The sequence below is a fragment of the Ochotona princeps genome, chromosome 17, assembly GCF_030435755.1.
Source record: "Ochotona princeps isolate mOchPri1 chromosome 17, mOchPri1.hap1, whole genome shotgun sequence".
Taxonomy (NCBI): Eukaryota; Metazoa; Chordata; class Mammalia; order Lagomorpha; family Ochotonidae; genus Ochotona; species Ochotona princeps.
The window spans coordinates 38,246,494-38,262,424 of NC_080848.1; the positions used below are offsets into that span (position 1 = coordinate 38,246,494).

The 15,931-nt window shown below is 44.7% G+C and overlaps 1 protein-coding gene and 1 long non-coding RNA gene across 4 annotated transcripts in view; one reads left to right on the forward strand and one right to left on the reverse strand.

The window, feature by feature from the left end:
- Positions 1–11,172, forward strand: LOC131482356 (uncharacterized). The gene is made up of 3 exons (XR_009246915.1): positions 1–128; positions 225–427; positions 11,036–11,172. It is a non-coding gene; the product is annotated as an uncharacterized LOC131482356 (long non-coding RNA).
- CRK (CRK proto-oncogene, adaptor protein) overlaps positions 7,625–15,931 on the reverse strand; it is a 26,293-nt gene continuing 17,986 nt past the window's right edge. For 2 of the 3 annotated variants that reach the window (XM_004593951.3, XM_004593952.3), the window contains exon 3: positions 8,092–10,707. In XM_004593951.3, coding sequence (XP_004594008.1) covers positions 10,570–10,707 — 138 coding nt within the window. In that variant the 3' untranslated portion in view covers positions 8,092–10,569. Of the gene's footprint in view, positions 7,935–8,091; positions 10,708–15,931 lie in introns of those variants that run through there. The other variant, XM_058675815.1, reaches the window with a different exon arrangement.

Sequence of the window (15,931 nt, forward strand, 5' to 3'; positions counted from 1 at the left end):
GGAAAGCAATTGGGGATGACCCAAGGCCTTGGGACCCTGCACCCATGTGGAAAACCCAGAGGAAGCTTCTGGCTCCTGGTTTCAGATCGGAGAGCTCAGGCCATTACAACCACTTTGGGAGTGAATCAGTGGGTGAAGATCTTTCGCTCTGTTTCTCCTTCATTTTGTAAATCTGTCTTCCCAATAAATGTGTCTCCCAATAAATGTCAGGCGTTGTGACACAGTGGATTAAAGCACTGCTTGGGACACATGCATCCCATACCTAAGCGACGGGTTCAAGTCCAAGGTTCCACCTAATGTACTTGGAAAGGAGTGCATGACGGCTAGGGTTCCTACTACTCACAGGAGAGCCAGATGGAGTTCCCGGCTCCTGGTTTTAACCTGGCCAAGCTCCAACTACAAGTACATTTGCAGTATGAACCAGCAAGTAAGAGAACTCTCTGTTAATTCTAACATTTTTTTTTCCAAAAAGGATCAGGTCAAGTATAATTTCTTGCTTTATAAAATAAAAACATAGGATGTCATAGAGCAGACATTTGTGATAGCAGTTAAGATGCTGCTTGGAATACCTACAGCCCATAACAAAGTGCCTGGGTTCGAGTCCCACTCCACTTCCTATCCAACTTCCTGCTGAGGCATACTTTGTCATCAACAGCAGTTAGCTCATGTGCTTCGGCTGCTGAGATCCATGTGGGAGATGCAGTTTCTAGCTCCTGCCTTCAGCCTGGTCTAGTCCTAGTTGTTGTGGCCATTTGGGGAGTGAAGCATCAGATGATAAATCTTTCTTTCAAATAAATTCATTCTTTTTTAAAATAATAAAAAAAAAACATATCCAATTAAACTGAAACTTCAATTATTATATGAGGCATACCTAAAGGAGCAAATTATTTGTTGGTTATTTGAAGTACCCAAACATCTTACTGACTCTACAAAGCTGTAGCTTTTTGTGGCTGCAGCAACTTGCCAGTGGGCGAATTTCTCATCTACCCAGTTAAATCTCTTGTACTAGCCAGACTAGGCTAGCTGCTACAGTTTTTGAGGCTTCAGTAGTTGCAATGGCTGTTAATTTTTTGCCAAGCCAGTCACTACGCTGGAACAGCTGTTCTCCATGTAGTTTTAGGGACTGAGTGGATGAATGCTGGCAGGTATTATATCTCCTCTGGCCAGAGGGACGCAGGAGCATATAGCACCTGTGTGGGATTTCTACAGGCCTGGCCTGAGAGTGGTGTTGGCACTTCTGTCTGCAGTCCACTGTTTGACATTCAGTCACATGGTCACATGGAACAACAAGGCAGGCTGGGAAGTGTAGCGAGTGATACGAACAGAAAGAAGAGACCACGGATCTGGGAAAGCAATGGCCCACCCAGTGTGAGACCTAGGTATGGATGTCCTGGTGGCCAAAAGACGCTGGATTAATTAGCTTTGCTTGAAAAAGAAGAAAAAATTGCTCCTGGCAATGTGATCAGTAATAGAATTAAACCATTTCACATTCATTCCTTTGTTCTGGACACTAAGGTTGTTTCCAAAAGCTGAAAGTGGAACATATTAGAATAGGTCTCACCAGAAGGAATCCAAGTCCCTGCTGGTGTTCCAGTTCTGAGCTGCTGGCCCCCCAACATGGTGTTCTATCTTTCCACTATGATGAAATTTACCACAAGTCATTCCAAACAACAAATATTTTCCCTCAGTTCTTCCTTATATAAATGTCGGTCACCATGACAACAAAAAAAAGACTGCCCTGATCATATGGCTTATTAGGGAGCAAGGAGCTAAGAGCTAGTCCAGACATAAAACTAATCCCACAGGCGCTCTTAGCAAAGAAAGCCAGAAACTGAAGCACACTTTTATCCAGAAGAAAAAGTGAAAGTAGAGGAAGCATTTGATTCTAGTGGGAGAAAAAAATGTGGCTGAAGAACCTCGATAAACCACTTCCTCTTGTTGTATTGCTTCTTTGAGTCAGGATCTAGCTTTTTTCCCGTTTTTTTCTTTTGGTGTTTTATGTTAGGCTCTGAACGGACATGGCCAATTTTTTTTTTAATATTTACCTTTTTATTTGAAAGGTAGGTTTACACAAAGGAGTATCGTCTACCATCGACTGGTTGACTTCCCAAATGGTCGCAATGGACACATCTGAGCCTCCTACAGGTCTCCCACATAGCCACAGGTGTCTAAGGACTTGGGTCATTTCAGCTGGGTATTGGGTCAAAAGTGGAGCAGCAGGATATGAACTGGAACTCATATGATAGCAGGTGGAGGATTAACTTGCTATGCCACCATACTGGCTCTCAATTCTCCATTTTTTTTGAATTTTTTTTTTTTTTTTTTTTTTTTTTTTATTGCAAAGTCAGATATACAGAGAGGAGAAGAGACAGAGAGGAAGATCTTCTGTCCAATGAATCACTCCCAAAGTGAGCCAATCCGGAGCCAGGAGCCAGGAACCTCCTCCAGGTCTCCCACACGGGTGCAGGGTCCCAAACCTTGGGCCATCCTCGACTGCTTTCCCAGGCCACAAGCAGGGAGCTGGATAGGAAGTGGAGTTGGTGGAATTAGAACCGGAGCCCATATGAGATCCCAGTGCATTCAAGGCAAGGACTTTAGCTGCTAGGCCACGCCGCCGGGCCCTCAATTCTCCATTTTTAACTCTGACATTAGCATGCATTTCTATCCGTAACTTTTGAGCATATACACAATTCACCAGACTCCTGCCCCGCCGCTGCTGTCTAGAGTTGCTGCAGATGGGGGTCTGTAAAACCTTTTAAAATGACTAAATCATAGGGCCCGGTGCAACAGTGCAGCAGCTAAAGTCCTCACCTTGAACATGCCGGGATCCCATATGGGCACCAGTTCTAACTCCAGCAGCCCCGTTTACCATCCTGCTCCCTGCTTGTGTCCTAGGAGAGCAGTAGAGGACAGCCCAACACCTTGGACCCTGCATCCACATGGGAGACCCAGAAGAGCCTCCTAGCTTCGGATCAGTGCAGCTCCGGCCACTATGGCAGCTTGGGGAGTGAACTAGTGGACACGGAAATCTTTCTCTCTGTATCTTCTTCTCCCTGTACATCTGCCTTTCCAATAAAAAATATTAAAAAAAAAAAAGGTTGGCATAAAAAGAACATTACACAATACAAAGACACACACACACACACCCCCACACACACATATATATATACATATAAACAATATGCATCATTTATGCCACTCCAGCCCATGTAAGAGCTATTCCAAGTCTTGGCTACTCAGCTTCTAATTCAGCTTCTTGCAGGAAGGCAGCAGATGGCTCAAACACTTGTGGTTTCTGGCTTCTGCCTCTGGCCTGTCACGATGCAAGCTCTTTCCGTTGCCTTGCCTTTCGAGATGAAAATGCACAATACAAAAATGTTTGGAGGGGGATCTGACACATTGTGGTTAACCAGATATGGGGCAGGAATCCAGAACAGGTGGCCAAGTAAGACACCATGCCCAATGAGTTAGTATTCACCACCTTGTGCAATTATGCACAACAGAACTGTTAGGAAGGGCCTGAAATTTAAAACACATGTTTTTTAATTACTATAATAGTTGTGTTTTTATTTTTTTTTAAATTGGAATGACAGACCTACAGAGAGGAAAGACAGAGAAAAAGCATTTCCATTCACTCCTCAAGTGACTGCTATGGCCAGAGCTGAACTGATCCAAAGCCAGGAGCTTCCTCTAGGTCTCCCACATAGGACCAGGGTCCCAAGGCCTTGGGCCGTCCTCGACTGCCTTCCCAGGCTACAAGCAGGGAGCTGGATGGGAAGTGGAGCAGTCGGAATATAAATTGGCACCCACCTGGGGTACTGGCACAGGCAAAGTGAGGATTTAGCCACTAGGCTATCACACTTTCCATCCACATTCCTTATGCTTCGAGCCTGGTCAAATGCTTACCTTTAAGTCACTAGAGGCGCCAATGGATGTTAAAGATACGCACTTTCTTCCTTGTAAATGTTTATGTGAAAGGCAGAGACAACAGCTGGTTTACTCCTTAACAATTGTCCGTAACAATCAAGGTTGCGGCCAGGCTGAAGCCAGAAACCCAAACATTTTGGGTTATCACCTGCTGCCTCCCAGGGTCTACATTAGCAGGAAGCTGAAATTGCAAGGAAAGACGACACTTCAACTTCAGACCAAACAGTTTCTCTCGTCAATTGCCCACCCTGGGTGTAATTTCTTTTCCTCTCATTTCCACATTCTTATCACACTTAGAATTCTGGGCTGTGATTCGGTGTAGGTTAAGCCACTGCTTGGAATGCTGGCATTCCGTATCAGAATGCCAGGGAGTAAGTCCTGCCTTTACTTCGTACCCAGCTTCCTGCCAATGCACCAGAGGTAGCAGAGACTGGTTGCCTCTGCCACTCACATGGGCATTTGGGGAATGAACTAGCCGACCTAACAAATCTGACTTCTTTGCCTTCCAAACAAAAACATTTTTAAAATACTATTGATTCTTAGTTTCCATCACTCCGCCAGCCCTAAAAGCCGAAGTGCCACAAAATATGCAAATAACCCTTCATATTTATTTGATTTTTATACTATATATGTACACAGATTTTAATGCTTTTTTTTGTAGTTATTTATTTTTATTGGAAGTAAGACTTACAGAATAAAGGAGAGACAGAGACAAAGATCATCCATTCTCGATGTAGTCATAACAGCTAGAGCTGAACCAATCTGAAACCAGGAGCCAGGAGCTTCTTCCAGGTCTCCCATGTGAATGCGGGGTACCAAGGCTTTGGGCCATCCTTGACTGCTTTCCCAGGCCACAAGCAGGAGCTGGGTGGGAAGTGGAACAGCTGTATGGAATGCCAGGAGTGCAAGGTAAGGGCTTTAGCCACCAGACTACTGCGCCAGGCCCAACATTTCATATTTAAAGTAGCACCTTTGGGCCCAGCACGGTGGCCTAGTGGCTAAAGTCCTTGCTTTGAATGCGCCCCGGGATCCCACATGGTCACCAGTTCTAATCCCAGCAACTCCACTTCCCATCCAGCTCCCTGCCTGTGGCCTGGGAAAGCAGTCGAGGATGGCCCAAGCCCTTGGGACCCTGCACCCGTGTGGGAGACCTGGAGGAGGTTCCTGGCTTCAGATCAGCTCAGCACCGGCCATTGCAGTCACTTGGGGAGTGAATCATTGGACGGAAGATCTTCCTCTCTGTCTCTCCTCCTCTCTGTATATGTGACTTCGCAATTAAAATAAATAAACCTTTAAAAAAAATAAAGCAGCACTTTTCCTTGGCACTGGAGCTTATCTTCTGGGTTCATATGGATAGAAATTGATGAAGAATGAAGTCTAATTTGCTGTAACACCCTGTGAGGAGATCTCTGGATGCTGTATAACCAGCCAAAGCAAAACTCTGACAGGGTAATCAGCTACAGGACCCTGGGAACCTGTGGGTTCAGGCTGGACGTCTGGTAGGAGAGCAAGGTGGACCCTATGGCAGAGGAGAGCGACTTGGTGCAGCTGTTGAGGTTCCACACCACCCTACTTGGCTCCAGAGGCATCCCCCAGCTAGTGGCAAGGGTAGACATTTCCCCAGCATGAAGACTCAAGAAGCCCATCTTAGACTTCACCTCAAAATTTCTTAGCTCTGTTGCTGGAGCTCAAAACCTAGCCTTGACTAGCCACGTGCCCCTTAGAATGAGGGTAGGAGCTCCACGTTTTCCCAAAATATAGGCTGCTGACTAAATCTGTCTCCATGGGTTTAACATAGTCATACAACCATTCTCTTAACTCTAGAAAGCTAAAATGTCCAAAATTGGGTGCAGCACGATGGCTCAATGGCTAAATCCTCACCTTTGTATTGCTAAGATCCCACATGGTTGCTGGTTCAAGCCCCAGTTATTTCACCTCCCATCCAGCTTACAAACTGGGAAAGCAGTGGAGCACAGCCCAAGACTTGTGACTCTGCACCTGCACGGGAGACCCAGTAGTAGCTCTTGGCTTTGCATTGGCTCAGGTCTGGCTGTTACACCCATTTGGGAGTGAGCAAGATGGAGGATCTGTCACTTCTTCTCTGTAAACCTAATTTGACTTTCCAATACAAATTTTTTTTCCAGTTACCAATAATTCATCTAAGGCCGTTCTATGATGTATTTGAGAGCTCATTTAAATACTGATTTTTTTTTCAATAAATAAAAAGAAAGCCCAGCAAAGTGGCTCAGCAGATAAATCCTCACCTGGCAAGTGTTGGGATCCCACATGGGTGCCGGCTTGATTCCCAGCTGCTCCACTTTCCACCCAGCTCCCAGTTCATGACCTGGGAAATCAGAAGAGGACGGCCCAAAGTCATGGGACCCTGTACCCACATGGGAAACCCAGAAGAAGCTCCTGGCTTTGGGCTTGCTCAGTACCAGCTGTTGTGGTCATGCAGTGAACCAGCATATGAAAGATCTTTCTCTATCTCTTCTTCTCTAAAATCTACCTTTCTAATAAAAATATATAAAAAAAAATTCTTAATGTTCAAAATCTCACACTTTGAAGGATAGAAAAGCTCAATCAAACCCAGTTTACCTTTAAGTGTTAATTCAACATTTACATGTCCATTCCACTTCAATTCAACACTTCTAAAATCTAAGTCACGGGCCCGGCGGCGTGGCCTAGCGGCTAAAGTCCTTGCCTTGAACGCGCCGGGATCCCATATGGTCACTGGTTCTAATCCCAGCAGCCCTGCTTCCCATCCAGCTCCCTGTCTGTGGCCTGGGAAAGCAGTCCAGGATGTCCCAAAGCTTTGGGATCCTGCACCCGTGTGGGAGACCTGGAGGAGGTTCCTGGCTCCTGGCTTCAGATCGGCACAGCACTGGCTGTTGAGGTCACTTGGGGAGTGAATCATTGGACAGAAGATCTTCCTCTCTATCTCTCATCCTCTCTGTATATCCTACTTTGTAATAAAACTAAATAAATCTTTAAAAAACAAAACAAACAAAAAAACATCGAATAGTCTTTGGCAAAGACCATCTGTGTACACACTCAACAGTTGTTCTCTTTTCTCCTGTACCACAAAGCCTCTAGCATTTCTCTAGCTCCCTACCTCCTCTCCAGTAAATAAATTTAATCTGAAAGTCAGGGTCACAAACTGAGAGCTAGAGTTTAAGTACCTGACTATAGATCCAACATTCATGTTCAAACAAGATCTTGGCAGTTCATGTCCATCTGCTGCGGTTTCACTCCCCAAATGCCCACGGCAGCTGGAGCTGGGCCAGACTGATATGAGAAGCCAGGAACTCAATGGGGTGGCAAGAGCTCAAGCACCTGAGCACAAGTTGGGAACTTGATTGGAAGCAGAGGTGGGACTTGAAGCAAGGCATACTGACATGTGATTGAAGCTTCCCAGTCAGTAGCTTAACCTGACGTGTGCAGCCACACAGGAAGTCAATTATTGATTGATAAATCAAGTTCACTCAAATCATCATGCTGGCATGCCTGGATGTGGCAAAGTTGGATTCCTTTAATTTCCTTCGTGTAGCTTTGTGCTGACATCATGCTGTATGTAGAGCCCAAGGCACAATACTATATAAGTAACTAGCAACCCTGTTCCTTATAGGTTTATCAATATCTACATCTAGATCTAGAAACACTTGTATGCATGTCGCTTCAGAAGCACTGAGCTACCATGGCAACACATATAGAAATGTTTAACCTATTTTTTATTTTGTATTTCCTGTACTATCTGAGCAAATGCTCCCTGACTCAAAAGCAAAGAAATCATAGCCCTCTATGGTAACATTTAAAGCCCTACTGGAGACCATCCAAACCTCTCACTTGCTTGGCATGCCCCGACCTCATCTTCATCTTGTCAATGCCAGCTAGACCCACTTGTACATAAGTCTAATATTATCTGTCCTCATCAATCCAACATCCAGAGCTTCACATGGTTCTTCTTATGCTTTTCTCAAATCAGTATTTCATGTCGTCTGGAGACCCTAGAAAATATTACCAATGGTTAATTCCACCTTGACAAGCACTAACAGAACGTGCAGTTGTTTCTCTGATCATGTGACTGCTCCTAGGCTGCTGGGGACATAAACCTGCTAGGCCCTAGGAATTAAGGATTCTGTGAAAAACATTCAAAGATTACTCTTTCCAAAAGATCACCAAGCCAAGTATTTGGCCATATTTTTATTTACTACATATACTATAAACATATACAATACATGCTACAAAAAAACTTTTTAAAATTTAACTGTCAAGAAAGTGTATAGTGTTATAATACAATGGCACATGTTCATATTTTATTTCAAATTGGTTTGCTTGTCACCCATTTCAAACCATTAATAGTGAAATATTACTTGTGGATAATTAAAAATTATCTATTTGCATTATTAACAATAGACAATTCCAACAAATTAATAAGAATTAAACATGTCAAATATTAGTATCCAAAAAAAAATGGGCTTTTGCAGAAATGATTATATAAAATATAGCAGCCAATTTCAGTTCACTTTGCTCTGTGTCAATGTACATATGCACTTGAACAGGAGTCTAGCACTTTTTTGGGGGGTGAAAACACTAATAAGAAGTCCTTTGATTTCTTGAGGTCCAACAACTGCCACACACAGCTAAATCCAACCCAACAGTTCATGTAAAGGCTCCATACAACTGCTCACTGAGAAAGTCTCATGATTTGGGAAGAGTTGCTCACTCCACTAATATTACATAAGATGAAGAAGATATTACAAGGCAATGTCAAAGACAAAATAAAATACAAACATTCAAATAAGCTGTGACAAAGTTTTTCTACAAATATTTTAGATGCCATACTTTCAGGAAAACAAGTTTTAATGTGTATCTGAATGTTACAGTATTTATGCTCTTAATGAAAATTTAACAAAGGAGTCAGATGGAATTATGTCTAACATTGCATATCTGCCCATTTGAGCACCCACCATGTGCATAGCACTGTGCTAACATTTTAAAGTTGAATATTAATATCTTTATCAAGCATTACCTTAATGTGAGGTAAAAATAAATTAGCATTATCTCATTAGTTTCCTTACGGTGCTGTGTGTAGTCCTGTGCCAGCTGGCTTCCTTACGTCATGGAAGAAGCTTCTGCATCCCCCTCAATTACTCACATAAACACCTGCACATGGACTGTGTTCCAATGTGCTAGTCACTGGGATACCACAATTTGGTATATGGTTATAAAAAAAAAAAGGCAAATTCATCACATTAACCTACACAGGACAATTAGAAAGGTACATGATTTTCCTAAAATGAGGTCCAAAGCAAAGTATAAGGTGTTTTCATTGGTCACTCTACACCATAGACCAGGAAGTGCTTTTATAGACTGGGACCTAACTTTTAAAATTAACTTCTGGTGGCAGTCAAAAAAGCCAAAATATTTTTGGTCTCATAGTCTATTCTTTGGAGCATCTGACCCCATATAAACCATTTCATACTTAAAGAGTTTGTAAACCAAATGTGAAGGAAAAAAAAAAAAATTACGGCAGTTTATAATGTGATGTACTTTAAGAACTATTCCAGCCATGTGAAATGAATAATACATAAGTAATTCATGATTGGTTCATATATTTTTCAAAGTGCTAACCCTATCCCCCAATTCACGTAGCTCTACCTTCATTTTTATACAAGCTGCACATAACATAGAGGGCAGAATTTGGCCCCCAAACCTTCCAAGGAATATTCTAAGTGATTGGTCCTTCCACTCTAAACAGAATCTGAGGGTTCCAATCCAAACAGAACACTGCCACTCAGGAGAAACAGCCCTGCTGGGCTCCAAAAGCTGGGAGTCTAGGCAGCTGCTGCAGCAGAGTGAGCATACTGACCCCTCGGAGGAAGGCAGAGAGCTGGGGGTTTGGCTGTCCGCTTTGTGAGTCCAATACTGGCTTAAAGCTATGCACTCAATCAAGTGCTCTGCACATTCTGCTTCTCATCAGGAAGGAAAACACTTATCTTAAGAATTAACCTATTTGTAGTTGGAGGAACAAGAATGACAAGGGTTGAAAGAATCCCAAGAAAAAGTATGAAGCATTGACTAGGAAGGAAGACAAATGCCTCTAGTAGTGTTCTCAGAATTCTCAGGATTTGAAATGTCAGAGTGAGTCATACAACGGTCCCGATCCATGAATGGAACAGCAATCCCACTGGGTACTATTCACACGGTACATGATCACTTCACGGAGGTGGAAGGCAACAGGCTACTGCCATGTGACAGTGTGGTCTCTGAACGAACACAGACTGCTGAGTAAGTCAGGGCAAGCAGTGTGTAATACTCCTCTCCTGTCCATGAGTTTTCCACAGGTTCCTGAGGGAACGGAGGCAATGCACCTAACCCTTCCGGAGCACACGGCATGCATGACTGCTACCACCTGCTCATTCACAAGTTAACAACAAACCCTCCAGTTTCGTACCCTGAATATGGTCAAATAAGACTAGGAATGGAGTAGTTCAATTGAAGAAAGATCACAGGCATTAACAGAATGCTTATATATAAACTAGACTGCTTTTGACACCTGTAAGAAAATTGTATAGATGGCAGTTGGAAAAAAAAAAAAAAAGATTGTTCCCATCTGTCAGCAAAACTGTTGAGCTATACTCAGCTGAAGTCCTCATCAGGGTTCTGTTGATCCAGCAGACGGACATGTGTGAATGGGAAGTGACCTCGTTTGCCATTACACTCCCCTTCCCACTGACCACTCACATTAATCTTCGTAACCTTTACCAGCTCACCGACCTGCAGGAGGAGAATAAGGAGAACACTTTATTTCCAGTAAAGAATGCAAGCTACAAATCTCCATTCTCTGGTTAGGCATCCCCTGCCCACATGATTGCTCTAGGGCTGCTGTTACAGAAATTACCATTCCCTACCTCCCCAGACCCCTCCACCAGACTGATTACTTGTGGTTAATACAGGCAGAAGGAAGAAGTGCTTTAAGCAGTGCAGAAAAATACAGTATTACAGAAAGTAGAAAAGTCTACAGAAAATTACACTCTTCAGAAACCTCAAGTGTCTCTGGATGAGCAATGCCAACATAATGCATTACCCTTCCTTTACCTTGTAGACACTACCCTCAGCTTCCTAGAGGTGCTCGCCCAGCTCCACGGCACAGAGCAACAGCACAACCTACGAGCCCACTCTCTCCAACACATCCAGCCATGTCAGGGCCACTGCTGCTGCAGGAGACCATGGCAAACACATCCTACCTGGCACCCCAAAATGAAGTGTTCCTATCATTTCCCAACCAAGACAAACACCTTCCACTTAAGCAGGCATAGGCGAAAACTCCCAGTCCAATCAGAATCAAAGCAAGCTCACACCTTCTTCAGAAACTACTGGACCAGCTACTGCCTTCGAACTCCTCCCCATCCCACCATCTACTGGCATGTCTTGGGGCACCGCCAGCGTCACTTGACATCTGCACATTATCCAAAATGAGACAGGAAAAAAAATCAACTATCATATTTTCGCCTCAGTCATTTGTTGCCACATCAAACACAAAGTTCAAACAATATAGAATATAACCCTATTCTGCTAGCAAACTCAGAACAGGGTTGGTGTGACGGAAGTATTCACCTTTGAGAAGACAGTTGACAATGATGCAAAAAGGCCCCTTAACAACCTTGACTTCCTTGTGACCATTCCTGATCATCAACGTTTCAAGCTGTGAGCACAGAAGTGGTTTCTAACCACTAACTTCTCATTTTGTTTTATTAAATAACTGCTTGTTAGGTTACTATATAGTACAATAGAGGACACTGAATACAAACTATTTTCTAATCCTCATAATAACCTCATAAGAAAAGAATCCAGTTCATTTCACAGATGAGAAGATTGAGGCTCCGGGCAATCAGCTGACATCCCTGAAGTCACACGGTCAATAGCACAGCCAGGATTTGAATCCCAGACTATCTGGCTTGAAAGCTCATTTGTGTACTTTTTACTGTACCAGAAACTTTCCAGTTACAGTCCCAGGGCCCAGTGGGTCCATAAACATTTCTCCAAGCCAACTGCTGGCCAAAGTCAACTCCATTCCAGGCGTAGGTTTTTCACTAGAACCAGTTTGATCTTACAGAGGGAAAAATTTGCCTATGGCCTGCCTGTAATTTTTTTTTAAAGATTTATTTTACTTTTATTGCAAAGTAAGATACACAGAGAGGAGGAGAGACAGAGGGGAAGATCTTTCGTCTGATGATTCACTCCCCAAGTGAATGCAACGGCCAGCACTGCGCCGATCCAAAGCCAGGAGCCAGGAAATTCCTTCAGATCTCCCAAAGGGGTGCAGGAACCCAAGAGTCTGGGCCATCCTCGATTGCTTTCTTACGCCTCAGGCAAGAAGCTGGATGGGATGTGAGGTCATCAGGATTAGAACCGGAGCCCATAAGGGATCTTGATGTGTTCAAGGTGAGGATTTCAGCTGCTACGACACCGTGCCACGCCCCCTGCCTGTAATGTCTTTTTTTTTTCAAAGATTTATTTATTTTTATTACAAAGTCAGATATACAGAGAGGAGGAGAGACAGAGAGGAAGATCTTCCATCCGAGGATTCACTCCCCAAGTGACCACAACGGCTGGTGCTGCGAAGCTGGGGACCTCTTCCAGGTCTCCCACGTGGGTGCAGGGTCCCAAATCTTTGGGCCGTCCTCGACTGCTTTCCCAGGGCACAAGCAGGGAGCTGGATGGGAAGTGGAGCTGCCGGGATTAGACCCGGCGCCCATAGGGGATCCTGATGCATTCAAGGTGAGGACTTTAGCTGCTAGGCCACTGTGCTAAGCCCCCTGCCTGTAATTTCTTAAAGATCTATCTAAAAACCATAGAGGCCTCAAGTGCTGTGTGTGATGCAGACAGGTAAGGGAAGAGAGAGAAACGAGGAATAAAATATGGGGGATGACAGCGTGGCAGCTGCCTGTGTCCACAGGTGAAGGGAAGGCTGAGAGTGCAAAGGGAGAGCCTGCTATGCAGATGCACAGTCTGGCTAGGCCCAGCTCCCAACAAGCTGCTAGTGGGATGGTTCTTTTTATGTCCAGCAAACTTCAGCTCAATGCTCCTGACATCCAAGCAGGGCAAGAATGACAAGCAAAGACAAGACATCAAAGTATAGTTTTGCTCACTACAAAGATAACCTAAAATTTTACTTCTTTATCTCTGATTCTAGAACGGAGACTATATCTCATCAACTCCCTTTTAAAACACCTTAGTGTTGTGTGGGGGAGGGAGCAACACAATGGCTCAGTTGGCTAATCCTTCACCTCCCATGATGGCATCCTATATGGGTACCGGTATGTATCCCAGCTGCTTCACTTCCCATCCAGTTCCTTGCTTATGGCCGGGAAAAGCAGACGATAGCTCAAGTCCTTGGGACTCTGCACCCACGTGGAAGATTGGGAAGAAGCTCCTGGATCCCGACTAGCTCAGCTCCAGCCTTTGTGGTCACGCTGGGAGTGAACCACTGGATGAAAGATCTTTCTGTTTCTCCCTCTCTCTGTAAATCTGCCCAACAAACATAAAAATTCAGCATTGCAAAGACTGGAAACAAGAGCCCCAAAACTATATCTCAGTGAATATTCCTTATTAAGGACCTGTGATTCTCCATCTCACTCCCTTTTAAAGAAGATTTTAGGGCCCAGCACCGTGGTCTAGCGGCTGGAGTCCTTGCCTTGAACGCACCAGGATCCCATACAGTCACTGGTTCTAATCCCGGCCAACCTGCTTCACATCCAGCTCCCTGACTGTGGCTTGGGAAAGCAGTTGAGAATGTCCCAAAGCCTTGGGACTCTGCACCCACATGGAACACCTGGAAGAAGCTCCTGGCTTCGGATTGGCTCAGCTTCAGTCATTGCGGCCGCTTGGGGAGTGAATCATCAGACGGAAGATCTTCCTCTCTATATCTGACTTCCCAAATTACAAAAAAAGATAAATCTTAAAAAAAAAAGTTTATTTATTTGAAGAGAGCAAGAGAGATTGGTCTGTCATGTGCTGGTTCACTCCTAAATAGCTGTAAGGATTGGAGTGAGGCTGATCCAAAGCCAGGAGCCGGGAGCCAGAAGCTTCTTCTAAGTCTCCCCCAGGTATGCAGGTGCCCAAGCCCTTGGGCCATCTTCTGCTCTTCCCAGTTGCATTACTAGGGAGCTGAATCTGACATAAACTAGCAAGGACACAACCCAGTGCCCTGGAGAATCTGGTGGTGCATGTGGCAGCTGTCCTTGCTAAACCACAGCCCAAAACAAACAAACCTTCAAAAAAAAAAAGTGAGGGAGGGAGACAGCACCGTGGTGTAGCACACTTATCTTCCACCTTGGGCACTGGCATTATACATGAGTATCAGTTTCAGTCCCAGCTGCTCCACTTACAACCCAGCAGTCTGCTTGTGGCCAGGGAAAGCAGTGAAGGACAGCCCTAAGCCTTGGGACGCCATCACCCACATGGGAGACCCGGGAGAGGGTCCTGGCTTCCAGCTTCAAATCAGCTCAGCGCTGGCCATTGGGGCCATCTGGGGAGTTCAGCAGTGGATGGATGGCTCTCCCTGTAACCCTACTTCTCTAGTAAAAGAAATTAATCTTAAAAAAAAAAAAAAAAAGAGGTGTGTGGGCCACCTGATAAGACAACAGTATCCCATATGGCAATACTCAAACATAATTCACACTTCTGGTTCCCAATTCCAGCTTCCTGCTCATGCTGGTCTGGGAGACATCAGTGATGGCTCATGTAACTGGGTTCCTACGAGCCCACAAGGAAGACATGGATCGCATCTCGGCTCCTCATTTCAGTCCTGATTGAATGCCAACTGTTGCAGGAATTGCAGGAGTAAATCTACAAATGGAAGTTTACCCTCTGTCTCTAAAAAAAAAAAAAAAAAAGACACTTGAGAAAAGAGGAATGGTGTTGGTTCCAGGTGTGGCAAGGATGGGGATGGGCCAGTCCCTAGTCGGGCCACCACCACAGCCTTGGGAATCACATTTTTGCTTTTTTCTTTTTAAAAGCAAAAAGTTGTCACATACAAAAAAAAAAAAAAAAAAAAAGGAAACGGGCCCGGCTCAGTGGCCTAGCAGCTAAAGTCCTTGCCTTGAACACACCGGGATCCCATATGAGCGCCAGGTCTAATTCCGGCAGCTCCACTTCCCATCCAGCTCCCTGCTTGTGCCCTGGGAAAGCAGTCGAGGACGGCCCAAAGATTTGGGATCCTGCACCCACGTGGGAGACCTGGAAGAGGTCCCCGGCTTCGCAGCACCAGCCGTTGTGGTCACTTGGGGAGTGAATCATCAGACAGAAGATCTTCCTCTTTGTCTCTCCTACTCTCTGTATACCTAACTTTGTAATAAAAATAAATAAATCTTTGAAAAAAATTAAACTAAGCAATCCTGAGACTAGTGCTGTGGTGCAGCAAGCTAAGTCTCTGTCTATGGCATGAGCACCCCCAGATGGGCTGCTCCACTTCTGATTCAACCCCCTGCTGAAATGTCTGAGAAAGCAGTGGAAGATGGTCTAAGCCCTTGATGCCCTGCAGGCATGTGGAAGACCCTGTGGCAGCTCCTGTCTCCGGATCCACTTAGCTCTGTCTTTTGTATCCATTTGGAGAGTAAGCCAACAGATGGAAGATATTCTCTCTCTGCCATGCTGATTTAAAATTATGAATCATTAAAAAAAAAAAAACTAAATGGTCCTGTTCAGTGCCTCCCCCTCATTATGAAATGCTCAAAGCACACAGTGACTCGGAGTGAGGAACAGATAAATTCCTTGACACTTCAACTATCTGGCACAGAGGGACTGTCACCCAGGAAGTGGGGATGAAGAGTGGAGGAGAGCCGGAGGGAACAGAGTAGCAGAGGAACAACTTGCTTGGCCCAGGAAGGTGCAAATCTTGAACCTGGCAACAGGACGGAGTAGTGTGCTTTCTCCTGACAGGTCACAACTAAGACCAATGCCTTAAGCCCAGAGCCAAGAAGGTGCCTGGGAAAAGCAG